The sequence below is a fragment of the Sciurus vulgaris genome (genome assembly GCF_902686455.1).
Source record: "Sciurus vulgaris genome assembly, chromosome: 8".
NCBI lineage: Eukaryota > Metazoa > Chordata > Mammalia > Rodentia > Sciuridae > Sciurus > Sciurus vulgaris.
Genome location: NC_136468.1, coordinates 144681474 through 144700666, shown reverse-complemented (window position 1 = coordinate 144700666; position 19193 = coordinate 144681474). Strand labels below are relative to the sequence as shown.

The window sequence follows — 19193 nt, the reverse complement described above, 5'->3', positions numbered from 1 at the left end:
CTTTGAACAGAAAAACAAAATTGAAAACGTTTAGCTAGACTGACCATGACAAAGAGAAAACGCAAACAAATGAAATCAGAGATGAAAAAGGAGACATTACAACTGATGCCACAGAAAGAAAAGACCATCAGGGATACGACTGTATGTCCCCAAACTGGAAAACCTAAAAAGTGCATGAATTTCTGGACACACATAACTTACTAAAACTGATGACTTAGAAACTTGAACAAATAACAAGAAGAATGAATCAGTAATAAAAATTCTCTCAAAAAGAAAATTCAGGACCTGATGGCTTCATTGCTGAATTTTACCTAACTTTTAAAAAAAATCTAAAACCATTCTTTTTAAACTATTACACAGAACGGAAAGGGAATCAACTTCCTTATTTTACAATGCCAGCATCACTCTGATACTAAAACCAAATAATCCCTGATGAACACAGACACAAAAATTCTCAACAAGATAGTAGTAGATACAATCCAACTGTACATAAAACTGTTGTACACCATGATCAAGTGGGGTTTATTTCAGGGGTGCAAGGATGGCTCAACATACACAAATTGCTAGACATGACATCTCATGTTATCCCGCTGCTCACATTGACTCTTTTTCAAGGTTTATAAATGGAATCTCTTTATTATCAAAAAGCTTTCCCTAGGAACCTGATGGTGTTCATAAGACTAGAAGAATAAGTAGAAAAGGTGGCCTAGACTCTGCTCAGATGAGGAAAATGGAAGATCATTAATTTTAAGCAAAAGAAAGGACTGTTGGTCAATAACTTCCCTGTCACACATCAAACTGAGCTTGATATGCCTTTTATGCAAAATGACTGCTACTATGATGGTTATTCAGAGGGTTATACAGATTCTCTTTTGATTATCAGCAGTTACTCAGGGAAAAGGGGAATTGAGATAGATAAATAGATAGATAAAAACTATTTTGGGTATGTGGTTTACATATGGTTTATGGCCTACCAATAAAATCAGGTGAGTCCTGTGCGGTCAGTGGGGATGAACAAGAGGGTCTTCCAACCACTTCACAATTTCAGAGCAGAAGAGAATCAGTCCCCATGTCATCTATGTATGGTCACTTCCCAAATATACAGAACTGTTTATTGTCAATCACAATGTGAATAATGTGAATAAACAACACATGGTAATAGATATCCACACACTGGTCAAGTTTTAGATGAAGGAGCCAAGTGTGCAAGTAGTATTTACTGGGTTAAAGACATGGACAGATAGAAAACCAGTGAAAATACCCCTAAATCTTCCAAAAACATTGCAGTATATCTTTTGGGAAGTGTGAAACATGTTGTTGTTCATATGCCCATTGACCAAAAGCTAAGGAAGCAGCTGGGCCATGCAATTTTCCGTGATATCCTACTAAAATGCAACCACTGTTGAATCTTTCTCTCATGAAGAAATAACTCATTTTTCAGTTCTCCTGGCTCATGAGCTTAGCCATAGCTTGGGAATAAAGCATAACTGTGTGGCCTACAAGTTCCAGGGCCAGAACCTGTGTACTACACAATAAATTTATTACTGTAAATAAGGACTTCGATCAGATGTTGTATGAGCACAATGTTGACTGCTTGCTTAATAAAATGACCTCCAGAGCTCCTTTGGAAACCTATATTGTGAGAATAAGGCTTCATCATGGATGAGTGGCCTCCCAGAGTACTGTAATGGCACCTCCAAGTGGTGACAGACAGACTCGCACAAGCAAGACCGCACCCCTCGCAAAGAACAAGGTTACTGTTACCAGGGCCAGAACTGGAGAAGCATTGCTATAAAATCTTTGGAAAGGGTACAAGAGTTGCCTGGAAAAGTTATCATTACCTATGGAATATGGTTGGAAACCATGGCAGTGAGTCTAAAGAAATGTTTAAGTTCTGTGCAAAATGGATCTAAGGCTCCACACATTGAACAACATCGAGCAACCAGTACCCCATGAAGAAATGAAATGTTGAAGGACTGATGTTTTTGAAGCCACAGAAAGGGCTGATGAGAGGGGAAGTGAAGGATAGTATTCCACATGGTCCACAGAAGATTTGTACCATCAAACCTACTTAGATATCGCTCTATTCTACTATGACCACAAACTTAACGAGTGTCCTGGGAGGGATGTTTATAATTTTAAGAACTGCCTCTATGTCTACGGCTATTGTCGCTTCTAGGGTTAGTGGGATAATTTGAATAGTGGCTCAGCTGCACATGTCATCTCTGACTCTCATTATGACCAAAAAGCCCAAAACCCCCGGTAATTCTTTTTTAATTGGTTTATTTAATTGTTGTGTTACAGTCATACATAAAAGTAAAATCCATTATGAGTTCATCCACACACGACAGCTTGGTTGATTTCACCCTGCTGCTCTTCCCCTTTCCCTCGTTCCTCCTCGACTCCACTGTTCTCCCTTCTGTTCTCATGAGACTCTTTCCCAACACCCCCTCAACTGTTAAGAGCTTATTTTTCTCTAACTTCCCTTGACTTTCTGAAACTGGCTTATTTTACTTAGCATGATGGTCTTCAGTTCCATCCATGTGCCAGAAAATGTCATAATTTTATTATTCTTTATGACTGAATAAAACTCCAGTGTGTGTGTGTGGGGGGTATGACATTTTCATTATCCAATCTTCTATTAAGGGACACCTGAGCTGGTGATGTAACTTCAGTATTATGAATTGTGCTGCTATAAATATTCATATGCATGTGTCACTATAGTATGCTTTTAGCTCTTTTGGATATATATCAAGGTGTGGGGTAGCTGGGTTATATGATGGGTTCATTCCTAGTATTTTCAGGAATCTCTATATTGCTTTCCAAAATGGTTGTACTAATTTGCAGTTCCATCAACAATGCGTAAGTGTACCTTTCCCCCCATGTCCTCACCAATATTTATTATTATTTGTATTTTTGATGATTGCTAGTCTAATTGGAATGAGGTAAAATCTCAGGGTAGTTTTGATATGCATTTCCCTGATTGCTAAGGATGTTGTACATTTTTTACATACGCTTCTTGCCATTTGCCAACAAATTTCTTCTTTTGAGAAATGTCTGTTTAGTTCATTTCCCCATTTATTGATTGGGTCATTTGTTTTTTTTTTTTTTTTGGTATTATGTTTTTTGAGTTCTATATATAGTCTGGATATTAATCTCCTGTCAGAAGAGTAGTCAGCAAAGATTCTCCTATTCTGTAGGCTCTCTCTTCATGCTCTTGTTTCCTTTGCTATGCAGAAGTTTTTTTATTTGAAGCCATCCTACTTACTCTTGATTGTATTTTTTGAGTTTCAGGGGGTCTTGTTAAGGAAGTTGGTGTAGGATATGGTTACCCAATATTCTTCCCAATTCATTAGTGATAAATAATTTCAGTTCCTGGATATTCCGGCATTGTAATTTCAAAGAATGGTGGAGGAGCTAGTGGCAAAAGTAACGGTAGACTCTAATGGATCTAGGCCTCTGCCATAGACTCTCTTCTGTGAGCATAATAATGGTGTCTGGGTATCGACATCACGTTGCGCCTCTTTCTTTAGCTGGTGGAACTTGTGCTGTGTCCATCCATGTACTGCACAGTGGAGCAGACCCTGGGATGCCACTGTTAGAGCCTGGAGGAGGGGCAGGGATGATGGAATCCACTCTTCAGGTTTTGCAGAGACCCAGGAATAAGCCCCACAACCCTTGTTTATGAAGCATGGTTACACTTCCTCTATCTGAAACATCAAGATCTGGTATCTATTTTTTATATTTTTCTAGCTCTTTCTAAACTCACTCTTTACATCTTAACATATTGACTAACAGCTCATCATATTTCTTAGTATATATGTGAGGACAATGAAGTGGCTTCAATGCCCCCCCTTACTGATCCATTTCTTGGAGATAACTTTATCAATTATTCTTTCGTCAGTCTGATAAATGAGGAGAATCATTCCATTACCTCCCACCCGACACGTTCACTAAGAAAGGTTAATTAATCTCATTCAATCACTCTGGATTGGAGAGCATCAAGACTACCAGTGTTTCTTAAGAATGTGCCTGGTAGACCTTTTTTTGCTGCTGTTGTCTTTTCGGTCTACTCATCTCTTAAAAACACATCAATAAGATGAAGTTGACGAAAGATACACATGCTCTGGAGCCCACAGCAGCACTTCTACCAAAGCATCTGCCCTGCTCTGAGGAAATTTTCACATTTGTCATAACAGGGCATAAATAATACACGTTCTCTTTTCCTTCGAGGGTGGGGAAATTGTGCTTACTGAGTAAAGTCTGTGTAAGAGAGTAGGACAAGAGGGTACAAGAAGAGAAATCCTGGATTTTGAAGGTGTTACCTGGAGAACATAAAGGGCCATGTGTAGCTTGGTGTCCTGTGGCTTGGTCAGCTTTATGATTATCAGCACAACAGCTGTGAATATAGAATGTGTAAATTCTGTTGTTAGCCCTCACTGCCTGAAGCATAAACTTCCTCAGTACACATGTCTGAGCATTATTAGAATTGGAAGGTATGAGCTTACTGAATATCAATAGTGAGATTAACCAGTTATGCAAACCACAGGCCTCTGACTTCTAGTCCTTATTGATTAAGGACTAGATCACCAAGGTCTTTCACAAACTTTGCAGATGATTAGTGTGACAACAGTGGCAAGATATACTAGGAAGATGATAAACTTTTTTCTGTACTAGAGGTTGGACACAGGAGAGCTTAACCACTGAGCTATGCACCCAGCCATTATTTCATTTTATTGGTACTGGGGATATCCAGCCCTTTTTTAACTTTCTGTTTTGACACAGGGTCTCATTAAGTTGAGGCTGACCTGGAACTCATGATCCTCTTGCCTCAGCCTCCCAAACCACTGGGATTACAGGTATGCGCCACCATGCCCAGTCTTTTTATCTTTTGAGACAGGGTCTTGCTGAGTTGCCAAGACTGACCTTGAACTTGGATCCTCCTGCCTCAGCTTCCCAAATGGCTGGAATTACAGGCGTGTGCCATCGTTCCCAGAAAAAGATAATAATTTACACTACTTAGAGTATCAGAATTTACCAAGGTCTTTCATAAACATTATCCAATCTTATCCTCACTATCAACTTAAAAGGCAGGTGTTAATAGATGAATTCTGTCATTCTCATATCAGCTTGCACCTCATGCCCAATTACCTTAATTTCAATATAAAAAGGAAAAAGGGTTGGGGGGTCAGGGAAACTGGAAATATGGGTGGGGTCAACATAAATTTTATAAGCTGAACAGGAATCTACAGTTATCTGCCTTGGTGAGATCACTTGGCTTGATCAGAACCCAATATACTATTGCCCTTTTCACTCCCATCTCTTCCTGTTACGATACCTACCTGGGCCCCAGCAGCATAAGAAGGCCACTGGATAGAAGCGCACTCGCTGCTCCCCAATGTAAGTCACTACCTGCTGTTCAGTTCCCAGAAAGTCAGATGATTTCACAAACTTCTTACACACTGCCTGGGCTTGGATGAGTAAGACCTAAACATAAGTGTAACAGTGAAGAGTTTGCCTAAGGCTTAGTAAAAATTCCCATCATTTTAGAAGGATCATTCTCTAAGTATCTTCCAATAGGACAGACCAGGTTTTACCAGCTGAGAACTCATAATCCTCCTGTCTCAGTTCCCAAACAAGCTCTTTTTCCCACTCATCATCTGATTTAGGATACCCAAAAAACTGAGGTGGTGTAATTATATTGTCAAGATCTCTTGGATACTTTCTTGGTGCTAGGACCTTAGGAAGTGCCTCTTGGTCCTATCTTCCCCAGGCCCTGGGAATATTAGTCTGTCTCCTCCAGTCCCCACTCTTTCCACAAAGGTGGGGAGAGCAGTACCATACCATAATAGTTAGGAGGCTGAGTAAAAAGCTAGCCAAGAAAATGGTGATACTATAAAAATAAAGTGTGCTGCAGACAGATGTGTTGGCAGAAGGCAGGAGTTCGGCCATGACTGATGGTGGTGAGAGCATCAGGATACACCTAGGAAACAAATCAGTGAACAGGAGTACTACAATAGCTGTCAGACATGAGATAGTCACTCAGTGCGACAAGTTAATGAAAATGTAACTGCACTTATCATTTTGCTAACTCTTATCCATAAGATTTCGTTCCTTCTCACAGACACATTATCTTGTATTCACTTTGTTATGTTATGTTTTTATTTGTATAGTTTTAGGCTTGACTACACCTTGTTTCACAGCCCTTTTCCAGTACAAGTACCTTGGACAGAAGGTATGTAAAAAGTCTTTTCTCTACATTTATTATAGAAAAGAACAGATGTAATTCATGATAAAAATGACAGATTTGGTTCTTTCTTACCTGTTGCTCTGAAAGAAGTTGTGGAAACATTCACTGACATTGCCCAGACAGAAAACAGGTGTCATCAATAGTAGAGGTATCAGGCTGGGAGGAAAAAAGTTACCATCCCAATATCCAGCATTTTTCATGCTTTTCTCCCTTTGCAGAATTTCTTCCCACCCACAACCACATCACCCCGCTGATCTCCACAAATATACACACTTAATTATTCAAGAAAATACCTGAATATCTTAAGTATCCTTACTTTCCAGTTCCTGGGGAAGTATAGCAGGAAATGGATTTCGTACATTGGTTAATGAACCCTAACAGAGTATCCAGAGAATCTCTGATATTATATGGTTGGATAAAATTCTAAGTGGGTCAAAATGAAAGGAAAATCTACCAAGGAGCTCTGTGTGCAGCCTGTTTCACTTTTCATGGTAGCCAGGAATAACTTCATTCTCATTAGCCCCTTCCTGAGTGCTTTCTCAAAGTATACCATTAAATAGACAGCGAGTTATCTAGTCAAATATAGCCAACTCCCTGTAAGAGATAAAGATTTAGGAGCAAATGTTACAAAGGCTAAAATCAACCCTGATGTGACTGTCACTTGAGGTGAGATCCAGACCCTTTCTGGACTTTATAGTTCTTATAGTCTCACCTAATGTTATAAAGTGGATAAGATCTTGAAGACCTTGTATTACAACTCATAAGAACAGGAATTTGGAGATCCAAAAACACAAAGGAATTTGTTCAAGGTCACATAGAGTTGATGATAGAACTGGGGCTAAAACCCAATTCTGTAACAGCAAATGGATTCCCCAGTTATGTGGGAAAACAGAACTAATGATCACATATTTATTGCTTCCTACTCAATAAGGGTCTGTGAGGACTTAGGAGTGACAATGGACATAAAGGACACCCAACTATTTCTTCCTACCTGGGCACTAGAAAAATGAGAGTCTATACCTTAGTAAGAAGAAAAGAAAAAAAAAAATCTTACCTTGACAAAATGAGGGTGATTTGACCAACTCGACAAGTATAATCTACTACCTGTGAAACAAATAAATGTAAAAACTGTCTTACGACATTGCCAAACACATTATAATAAATACCAGATCATCACATAACACTCTATAGAACAAAAAGGTTTCCAAGAGCCAATTTACTCTCTCAAGCAACGTTTGCTATAGAATTCATGAAACAGATAGCTCCTTAGCATTGTAGATGATACAATTTTATCTGTATTACTATATTCTAAAAAAAAAAAAAAAAAAAACAGAATAAGCTGGCACAGTGGCACAAGCCTGTGATTCCAGTGGCCCAGGAGGCTGAGGCAGGAGGGTCACGAGTTCAAAGCCACCTGGGGATATGGCCCAATGGTTAAGAGGCCCTGGTTTCAATCCCTAGTACCAAAAAAAAAAAAAAAAAAAAAAAAGTGAGGCTGCAGGAAGTAGTTTAATATAAGATTTGAGTACCCAAACAAGTTTTCTTAGGAAGAAAGACAAATATGAAATCACACAGTAACCCTGCATTATTTAATAATAGTTCTTTTTCTCTTTTAGTTTCAGAAAGGTGTGGATTTTTTCAGAGCCTATGAAGCTCTGTCTATAAGATGACCAGCAGAAATTATAATAGGCAAGTATTAATAAAATAGTGCAGAATCAATCAGCTCTTTGGATATAAGACTCTCAGAATCTAAAAGATAGAACACTTTAAGACTCTACTTGTTGCACTGGGCATGTAACACAGTGGTAGTGTCTATGCTCAGCAAACACAAGGCAAGCACTGCAAAACAAACAAAAACTCCTTATTTAGATCAGACACTGTAAAACTTCTAAAAGATTAACCCATCTAAAAGAGGAATCATTTCTCCCAATGGGACTTTAGGATGAAAGATTTTGAACAAAACACTTTAAGTAACAGAATAGAAAACCTTTTTCTTTCTATTTTAAGGTAGAAACCATATCCTACTGTGGAATGGTCATTAACAAATATGCACTAAGTGAGCAATTAATCATAATTAGAGAATGGTCACTGATCTTCCTTGAGAAGTCTGGATCAGGAATAGCAATGATTTTAAGTAGGACAGCTGTTGTTGACTTGAGGGAAATGTGTAAAATTAGTTTTCAGTGACCTCATCCACCAGCTTCCCATCTCCTCTTTTTATTCTGTCAGGTGGTTATCTGCTTTTTAATTATTGTTCTTACCTGACAATGGATCTCTAATAAAAAGCTTACTGCTAATAGTTTATGGGAGAAGTCTTCCTAGGGCATTTAGAAAAGAATTCAAAGATGAAAAAAAGATCTTTGCAGTTCTTAGTATACAGCTATAATGGCAGAATAATAAGCACTAGGGTAGTATTTTAGACTAGAGTTTGACTCCTTGAAACTAATGATATCACCTAGGTTAAAAAGAGTAGTATATGTATCTGTGAGTACAGAAAAGAGACTATCATATATGAGAGCTAATCTTATGTCTCTCCAATTTTCCTTCAAAGATTAATTTATTCCTCTCAGAAACATTCCCCATGTTGTCTCCATCCTTGGCTTCTGGTCTTGGAGCATTTTCTTCAGGAAATTACTTTGTGACTGAATAAGTGCTCACAAATTCCAATCAGTCCCTTGGCTTTTGAATGAATTAGTAAATTAATTAATGAAAATAAAAATGTGAAATACTAACCCTATAAGGCTTTTGAACTTTTTAAGCATTCATCTACCTAAAGAGAGGAAAATGAACTATTTCTTTGTAGTGTCTTCTAGTTCCAGGATTCTAGGATTATGCAGACAAATATGTAAAAGGATAAACAGCCATGGGTCCTTACTAACTTGTAGGGAGCAAGGAAACCATACAAACTGAAGATACAGAAGAATAATTATAAGTGTTAAATGTCCAGAGGTAAACATAAGAAAAAGGTCCCAGAATATAGTCTGGTTGCTTGCAGCTAAACTAAAATGAAGATAAAATAAAATTTAAAATACAGTTCTTCACTCTCACTAGTTACATTTCAAGTGCTCAGTAGCCACATATGGCTAGTAACTACTTAACTGTACAGTGAATAAAATTTTGGGTATTACAAAAAGTTCTATTGATTTCCTCCTGCCCTTTCTCCTTACAGCAGAGAGAAAGAAGCGGGGAATGAGGGAGGAAGAAAGAAAGACAGGAAGGGAGGGAGGGATTTTAAAAACATTCTCTACCCCTGCCCTCCTTCAACAGTGAGCATCTTGAACAAGGCTACCAAAAAGCCAGATAAATATCTTCTTAAGAAGTAAGTTGGGTTGGGGTTGTAGCTCAGCGGTAGAGCGCTTGCTTGGCATGAGCGATGCACTGGGTTTGAGTCTCAGCACCACACATAAATAAGTAAAATAAAGGTCCACTAACAATTAATAAATATTTAAAACAATTTTTTTTAAAAAAGAAGCGAGTCACAGGGCTGGGGTTGTAGCTCAGTGGTAAAGTGCTTGCCTCACACGTATGAGGCACTGGGTTTGATCCTCAGCACCACATAAAAATAAATAAATGAAGGTATTGCGTCCATCTAGAACTCTCTCTCTCTCTCTATATATATATATATAAAGAAAAGAAGTGAGTCAGCTCTCCTGCTTCCTAGTTGCCATGTCCTGAGCTGCTTCCCTCTGCCATGGCCCTCAGTCATGTTCTACCTCACCTTGGGGCCCAGAGCTATGGATTTGGTTGACCATGGACTGAACTTCTGAAACTGCTGTAGTCAAGAAAAGTTGGATAGTCACTACTACAGGTTACCAGAACTTCACAACACAACTAAGATATTCCTGAGTCCTAGAACAAGGTAATATCTTTTGTCATACAAAACAATTCTTTGAAAACTGAATTATAATTATTTATCTATTTGGAAAAATGTAGTTACTAAAATAAGTATTTCTTCTTAAAAATAAATTTCTTGAAATTAAAAAAAAAAAGAGATGAGGATTTCATAGAATCATAGCATCTTAGCATTGGAATGAATATTAAGGACCACATAGGCCAATTCTTCATTTTATGATGAAAAACAGGCCCAATAAAAGGAGATGATGTGCTCAAGGGTCATATAGAGGGGTAAGTGGCCAGAACAAGTGGCTAAAAAATAAATCTCCTGATTTACTTCAAATGTCCTTTCTTAAGATTCTATATGCAGACAAATATGTATAAGGATATACAGCCAGGGGTCTTTCCTATTTATTTATCTAAATATTTACTGAGTTTCATCATGTGCCTAAGAGGATACCCCTTTCATTTGTTCTAAAAGTCATCTACAGGATCTGGAGAAAGGTGTTGGAAGGTCTTCCAAACAATTTTAGTCTATCATGCTCTTTTTTAAAAATTTTTTTTAAAAATTGTTCATGGACCCTTATTCATCAAATCCAGCACCTCACACATATGAGGAAGCTCTCTACCACTGAACTACAACCCCAGCCCTCTACATGCTCTTTTTTTTTAAATTTATTTTTATTGTAAACAAATGGGATACATGTTGTTTCTGTTTGTACATGGAGTAACAGCATACCATTTGCATATTCATAAATTTACACAGAGTAATGATGTTTGATTCATTCCATTATTTTTTTCCTTCCCCCTCACCCCTCCCACCTCTCTTTTCCCTCTATACAGTCTCTCCTTCCTCCATTCTTGTCCCACTCCCACCCCCCATTATGTGTCATCATCCGCTTATCAGTGAGATCATTCCTCTTTTGGATTTTTGAGATTGGCTTATCTCACTTAACATGATATTCTCCAATTTCATCCATTTGCCTGCAAATGCCATAATTTTATTATTCTTTATAGCTGAGTAATATTCCATTGTATATATATACCACAGTTTCTTTATCCATTCATCAATTGAAGGGCATCTAGGTTGGTTCCATAGTCTGGCTATTGTGAATTGAGCCGCTATGAACATTGATGTGGCTGTATCTCTGTAGTGTGCTGATTTTAAGTCCTTTGGGTATAGGCCGAGGAGTGGGATAGCTGGGTCAAATGGTAGGTCGATTCCAAGTTTTCTAAGGAATCTCCACACTGCTTTCCAGAGTGGCTACACTAATTTGCAGCCCCACCAGCAATGTATGAGTGTACCTTTTTCCCCACATCCTCTCCAACACCTATTGTTGCTTGTGTTCTTGATAATTGCCATTCTAATTGGGGTGAGATGGAATCTTAGTGTAGTTTTGATTTGCATTTCTCTTATTACTAAAGATGGTGAACATTTTTTCATATATCTGTTGATTGCTTGTACATCTTCTGTGAAGTGTCTGTTCATTTCCTTAGCCCATTTGTTGATTGGGTTATTTGTATTCTGGGTGTAGAGTTTTTTGAGTTCTTTATATATTCTGGAAATTAGTGCTCTATCTGAAGTATGAGTGGCAAAGATATTCTCCCACTCTGTAGGCTCTCTCTTCGCATTGTTGATAGTTTCCTTTGCTGAGAGAAAGCTATTTAGTTTGAATCTATCCCAGTTATTGATTCTTGCTTTTATTTCTTGTGCTATGCGAGTCCTGTTAAGGAAGTCCGATCCTAAGCCAACAAGGTGAAGATTTGGACCCACTTTTTCTTCTATAAGATGCAGGGTCTCTGGTCTGATTTCAAGGTCCTTGATCCATTGTGAGTTGAGTTTTGTGCAGGGTGAGAGATAGGGGTTTAGTTTCATTCTGTTGCATACGGATTTCCAGTACCATTTGTTGAAGAGGCTATCTTTTCTCCATTGCATATTTTTGGCACCTTTGTCTAGTATTTATTTGGGTTTGTGTCCGTGTCCTCTATTCTGTACCATTGATCTACCTGTCTATTTTGGTGCCAATACCATGCTGTTTTTGTTACTATTGCTTTGTAGTATAGTTGAAGTTCTGGTATTGCGATACCCCCTGCTTCATTCTTCCTGCTAAGGATTGCTTTAGCTATTCTGGGTTTCTTACTCTTCCAGATGAATTTCATGATTGCTTGCTCTATTTCTGTGAGGTACGTCATTGGGATTTTAATTGGAATTGCATTGAATCTGTATAGCACTTTTGATAGTATGGCCATTTTGACAATATTAATTCTGCCTATCCAAGTACATGGGAGATCTTTCCATCTTCTAAGGTCTTCCTTAATTTCTTTCTTCAGTGTTTTGTAGTTTTCATTGTAGAGATCTTTTACCTCTTTGGTTAGATTGATACCCAAGTATTTTTTTTTTTTTTGAGGCTATTGCAAATGGAGTTGTTTTCCTCATTTCCCTTTCAGCTGTTTCATTGCTTGCGTATAAAAATGCTGTAGATTTATGTGTGTTGATTTTATAGCCTGCTATTTTACTGAATTCATTGATGAGGTCTAGAAGTTTTCTGGAGGAGGTTTTTGGATCCTCTAAATATAGAATCATGTCATCCGCAAATAGTGACAGCTTAAGTTCCTCTTTTCCTATTTGTATCCCTTTAATTTCTTTAGTCTGCCTAATTGCTCTGGCTAGAGTTTCGAGGACAATGTTGAATAGAAGTGGTGAAAGAGGACATCCCTGTCTTGTTCCCGTTTTTAAAGGGAATGGTTTCAATTTTTCTCCATTAAGAATGATGTCGGCCATGGGCTTAGCATAAATAGCCTTTACAATGTTCAGGTATGTTCCTACTATCCCTATTTTTTCTAGTGTTTTCAGCATGAAGGGGTGTTGTATATTGTCAAATGCTTTTTCTGCATCAATTGAAATAACCATATGATTCTTATCCTTAAGTCTATTGACATGATGGATTACGTTTATTGATTGACGGGTGTTAAACCATCCTTGCATTCCAGGAATAAACCCCACTTGATCGTGGTGCACAATTTTCTACATGCTCTTAATGAAAAGTCCCCCTTCAAAAAAAAAAAAAAAAAAGGGGAGCAGAACAAATACTGCAGAAATATTTAGTAAGATATGTATAAAAAGATTAAAGTACGCAAGACTTTTAAAGAAATGAAAATTGAGCCAGGTGCAGTGGCCCACACCTGTAATCCCATGTGCTCAGGAGGCTGAGACAGGAGGATCATAAGTTCAAGGACAGCCTCAGCAACTTAGCAGGGATCTAAGCAACTTAGTAAGACACTGTCTCAAAATAAAAAATTATTAAAAAGATCTGAGGATGTGGCTTAGTGGTAAATTATCCCTGGGTTAAATCCCCAGTACTCCCTCAAAGAAGAAATGATAACATCATAAAAAGTGTCATCTACTACTTAGTGATATTGAAAGAATTAGAAATAAACTCAATTTTTATTATACAAGGAAATACCATTTGGCAGTAAAAAAAGATGAATTATTTATACCTGCTACATGAACTTCAAATGCACTATGCTAAGTGAAAGAAACCACAGAAACACAAGAGACCACATATGGTATTACTGAATTTATATGAGAGGTCCAGAAAAGGGTGGTCTAGAGAGAAAGAAAGTAGACTACTGATTACCTAGAGCAGAGAGTGAGAAGGGCATGGTTAAGGGCAAGAAAGATTTTATTGGGGTAAAGAAATATTCTGAAATCAATTTATGATGATTACACAACTTGGTAAATTTAATTAAAACATCACTAATTGTACACTTGAAATTGATGAATTATGTGATATGTAAAATATGCACAAACATGAAAGAATCCAGATGTACTGACTTAGCATTCTCTTCTCTTTTATCATTGTCATGCTGGAGAGTGCCTCCAACTCTGAGAATTAAAGAAGGAAAGACAAGTGTTTTCAGGATTCATCTTGTTTTTGGACTACCACACATTCAATTCCTCTGCACTTCAACAAGTTAATACCTTCACCCACACATAATGAAGAAACAGAACAGTGCAGAACACTTTCCCTAATACCTGTAACCCCAAATCTCATGTTAGTAGACAGCAGCACCTCCTTGACTCTTATCCAGGACCTTCCCCCACGCAGCTTCTTACGCAGTGCTAGGGATGGAACGCAGGGCCTTTCCCATGCTAGGCAAGTTCTCTACCACTGAGCTATACTCCAGTCCTCCAAGACCATTTTCTTTACTCTGCTAACAATGATGGATGGCATGAAGCCAAGGATTTCCCACATTGAATCAAACAAGGCAGGAATGGCAGTACTGTAAATAATGTGTCTCATAATAAAACCTTTTACGTGTATGTGTAAGGAAATGGAGGAGAGGAAGTAACATCAATAAAATGGAAATTCTGTGGAAACATGGTTTTACCTTCACTAACCTCCACAAATTCACTCAGCTAGTGTTCAGTGGTTACACTGTTTATCAGAGATGTATATTTTAGCACACTGTTCTTAACTATCCGCTCTGAATAAACGTACCAGTGGAGATGTGTTCTGTCCACTCTGGCTGTGTTCCATCCTTAGTTCTGTGCACAAATACCAGATGTAATTGATGGTGTAGAGGAATGAGGAAACGTAGAATACCTAGGTTAAAAATTGAAACAATCCATCATATCTGTCCCTCTCTTCCTTAAATTTATTTCATTATTTTCCAATATAAGAATCCTACCTGCAGGCTTATTAGTAACATACCATCTAGTATCCCTACCATTGTAAATCAGTCACATCCAGGAATTCTACTCAGGCCCACCTACAACATGCCCAACATCTTTATTTTATCCTTTTGATTGTTCAGAGGACCCATAGGATTATCTACCTCCTCTCATCTAATTGTTTCACTTTACTTTCTTTTTTTTTCAGTATTAAGTACTGAAACTAGGGGCCTTGTGCATGATAGTAAATACCACTGAGCTTTTTTTTTTTTTTTCCCCCCATTATCTCATTTCATTTCATTTCATTCTGATACAGGTTCTCATTATGTTGCTGAGGCTGGCCTTGAACTTGCCATTCTCCTGCCTCAGTGAGTCACAGGAATTATAGGCATGTACCACTGCGCCTGGCTAACTGTTCCACTTTTATGAGGGTATCACAGAACCTTTTTCTATTATATTTTAATTGAAAAGGCAATAAGAATTTCTATTTTTAATAATGGTAGCTTTGTAAGTCTATTTTTCATCACTATAATAACATTTTTGAGGTGAGTTACTTTTAAAGAAAAGAGATTTATTCTGGTTCATAGTTCTGGAGGTAAAGGGTCTAGGGACCTCTCATTTGGTGATGACCTTCTTGGCGGCAGAGTTTGGGGGAGGCTTAGAGCAAAATAGCAAGAGACAGGGAACACTTGTGTCTGTGTCTGTGTCCCTCTCCCTCTACTTATAAAGCCAAATCATCTCCTAAAGGCCTCATCTCTAAATATCATAGTCAAAGCCATGCGCAGTGACACATGCCTGTAATCCTAGCAATTTGGGAGACAAGAGGATTCCAAGTTTGAGGCCAGCCTCAGCAACTTAGTGAAGCTCTAAGCAATTTAGCAAGATCCTGTCTCAAAATAAAAATGAAAAGGACTGGGGATGTGGCTCAGTGGTTTAGAGCCCATGGGTTCAATCCAAAATTACAGAGTATATTTCCACCCTCTTACTACCATTAATATATATATAACTATGGTGATTAAATTCTTGCTTGAGTTTTGGGGAACCCATATTAACAACCTGAGTTAGGCTATGGAATCAAAATTTCCATTCAAAGTATTAAATATGCAGGATAAAGTATTTTTTAAAGATAAATATATATGTGTGTGTCTGGGTATGTGTGTGGGTGTGTGGGTGTATGAACATGCATGTGCACACAGTGTTGAGGATTAAACCCGGGGCTTCAGGCATGGTAGGCAAGTGCTCTACCACTAAGCTACTTCCTAGCCCTAGAGAATCTTTTTTTAAAGGCTCTTTAAAAGCATCAAAGAATAGACATGATAACAAACAACCAGCAGGACAAAATGTAAGGAAATGAATTTCTACTTTCAGTATTGATAAATAACAGGAACAGAATTCACCCTCCAGGCTTAAGCAATTAAAAATTGAGCAAAATATATGAAAACATTTAGTTGTTAAACAGCAGACAAGAAATAGTGCAGAACAACAATCCCTGAAAGAATAAGGGGAACAGAAAGGGGACTCACTGAGTTCCCCAGCACACTGACTGGAAAACACGTGTGTGTGGCAGGGAGGGGGGATCCTAACAGATCGTTTTCTTGGTTGAGTTCAGTGTTGGAGGAGGAGGCTGCTTAAATCTGTTAACTAGAACATCAAGGAAGAGGTAACTACACGGAGTTACAATGCTCTGGAAATCAGAGATCTCCCAAGACTTTGAGTATTAATCTATGCATGCCCAAAGAAAAGAGCCACCAGAAAAGACTAGGTAGGGAGCTGGGGCTGCAACTCAGCGGCAGGGTGCTTGCCTAGCCTGCATGAGGCACTGGGGTCAATCCTTAGCAGCACATATAAATAAACAAATAAAATAAAGGGATGCTGTTCATCTACAACTAGAAAAATCTTTTTAAAAAATAGGTGGAGCACCTACTCCTAACTTTTTGATTTTTAAATTAAATATAAATTGATCAAGCTTATCTTCCTTAATCATGTGAACGGAAAACAGGAGTACAGTGGTTGTGAGGAGAAGCCTCTAGGGAAATTAGATTGCAAGTAAAAGTATGAGCATGCTCTCTTCTACAGAAATTTTCAAAAGGTTCCCAGGGCTGGGCAGCGGGGGGGGGGGGGGGGGGGGGGGGGGGGTGTTTGTTTTTGTTTTTATTTCGTTGTTTTTCTTGTCATTGGGTTTGATTTTGGTCCTCTGCCTTTCCTTCCAGTTCTCCTTCTTTTATTAATAGGAAAACAGGCAAAAACCCTATTTATGTGTGAGTTTCCCCCTCAGACACCTTTCATCCTGTGTAGCTGCTCTGCACTAGAGTTGCCCAGATCATAATGGTGAGCAATTTTAAGATATTTTATTGAAAGGTAGAAGTTACTTCAGAACTCAATTTCTCTGGTCCTTTTTATTTTTTATTTTTATTTATTTATTTTTTTAGAAATCTAAAAATATTTTAATTAAATGGAAATGAAAATACAACAAAATTTATGAGATATAGCATCAATGATGTTTAGAGGAAAAATTACAGCATTGTATATATACATTAGAAAAGAAGAAGGATCTAAAATTAATAGTCTAAGCTTCCAATTTAGGAAAGTATGGAAAGAAGTATAATCTGAAAGCAATCAGAAGAAGAAATAATAAAAATTAGAGCAGAAATCAATGAAATTTAAAACAGTAGAGAAACATCAATGAAACCAGAAGTCAGTTCTTTGAAAAAAATTAATACAATTGACAAACTTCTGCCAGACTAAGAAAGAAAAATAAAGATACAACATATATTACTAATATCAGAAATGAAAGAGGAGCTATCAGGATTGATCTCATCGACATTAAATGAATAATAAAAGAATGTAACAGAGAAACAAGATGTATCCCATTTGTTTACAATAAAAATAAATTTAAAAAATAATAAAAGGATGTTATGAACAAACTCCAGGCCCACATATTTGATAATTAGGATGAAATGGACACTTCCTTGAAAGATACAAACTATTAAATCTCACACTAGGAGCTATAGAAAACCCACATGGGCATATGTGCACTGAAGACATTGAATCAAGCATTAATAACCTTCCAAAATAGAAAGCATCAAGTCAGCAGGGTTCACTGGTGAATTTTACTGCACACTTAACAAAGAAATCATATGAATCTTCTAAAATCTCTAAAGGAAAAGAGAAGCAGGAAAAACACTTCATAACTCTGTGAAGTCAGCATTACCCTGATACTAAAATCAGACAGAGGAAGGAAAACTACCGATCGATACCGCTCATGAACATAGATGCAAGCATCCTCAATAGAGCAAACTGATCCAACAATGTAACAAAAGAATTATATACCATGGTGAAATGGTATTCCAGGTATGCATAGCTAGTTCAACATTCAAAAAATCAAATGTCATCCATCACATATCAGGCCAAAGAAGAAAACCCATGTGATTGGATCAAAAGGTGCAGAAAAAACATTTGAGAAAATCCAGTATTTATTCATTATAACACCATCTGCAGACTTAGAGGAAAATTCCTCAACTTGGTAAAGAACTAAAGAACACAAACCCCTCCAGCTGACATCATGCGAAACTGGTCCTTTTTATTAATAATATCATTTGGCTTCCCATTGCTCTTTGGAGTTGCTTATTAAATATGTGGTTTTTGACAACCTCCTCATTAAAATTTAAATGAACACTGGTTTGTAAATAATTAGCAACATTATCCATTTCATTTATGAGAAAGAGGAGAACAGCTAATAAACTTTATTGTAAAAAAAAAAAAAAAAATAGGTGGAGCAATCCCCAAAGCTCAATTAGGGGCAGGAATAGCTCATATTCTCATCTGGCAGGGTGGTGAGACTTACTAATACACAGAGCATGATCACAAGAAGAGTTCTGCCTCAGTAAGAGAGATCTGTACATGAAAGGTTGTCTTCTTAAAGCTTAAAGGCTGGCTGGGTGTGGTGAGGCACACCTGGAATCCCTGCAATTAAGGAGGCTGAGGCAGGAGGATTGCAAGTTTGGGGCCACCTTGGCAACTTAGTGAGAGCCTGTCTCAAAATAAAAAATATAAATGACTGGGGATGTAGCTCAGTAGAATGCTTGCCTAGCATATACATGGCCCTGGGGTCAATCCCCAGTACTGCAAAAACAAACAAAAGCAAAAAACACAGGCACAACTTGAAACTTGAAAGGATCAGACTCTGTTAACTGCATCCAAGACAACCACGCCTTCCAAATTAAAGAAATATATTTAAAAATTGGATAACAAACAATGTAAAATCTGCAATTTCTGGCATCTAATAAAATAATGTTAGACACGCAAAGAAGCAGGAAAATACGACCCATAAATAAGAGAAAATTAATCAACAAAAATGGACCCACTCAAACTGGGGTTGTGGCTCAGTGGCAGAGCACTTGCCTAGCATGTGTGAGGCACTGGGTTCAATTCTTG

The 19193-nt window shown here is 37.7% G+C and overlaps 1 protein-coding gene across 8 annotated transcripts in view; it reads right to left on the bottom strand.

Moving 5' to 3' along the window:
- Positions 1–2391: 2391 nt before the first annotated feature.
- Positions 2392–19193, bottom strand: part of TMEM116 (transmembrane protein 116) — a 115608-nt gene continuing 98806 nt past the window's right edge. For 6 of the 8 annotated variants that reach the window (XM_079149600.1, XM_079149594.1, XM_079149596.1 and 3 more), the window contains 8 exons: positions 14587–14691; positions 9969–10022; positions 7305–7354; positions 6323–6406; positions 5845–5983; positions 5343–5487; positions 4326–4399; positions 2392–3605 (listed from right to left, as the gene is read on the bottom strand). In XM_079149600.1, coding sequence (XP_079005726.1) covers positions 3399–3605; positions 4326–4399; positions 5343–5487; positions 5845–5983; positions 6323–6406; positions 7305–7354; positions 9969–10022; positions 14587–14691 — 858 coding nt within the window. In that variant the 3' untranslated portion in view covers positions 2392–3398. The remainder of the gene's footprint in view (positions 3606–4325; positions 4400–5342; positions 5488–5844; positions 5984–6322; positions 6407–7304; positions 7355–9968; positions 10023–14586; positions 14692–19193) is intronic. The other 2 variants (XM_079149595.1, XM_079149597.1) reach the window with 2 other exon arrangements.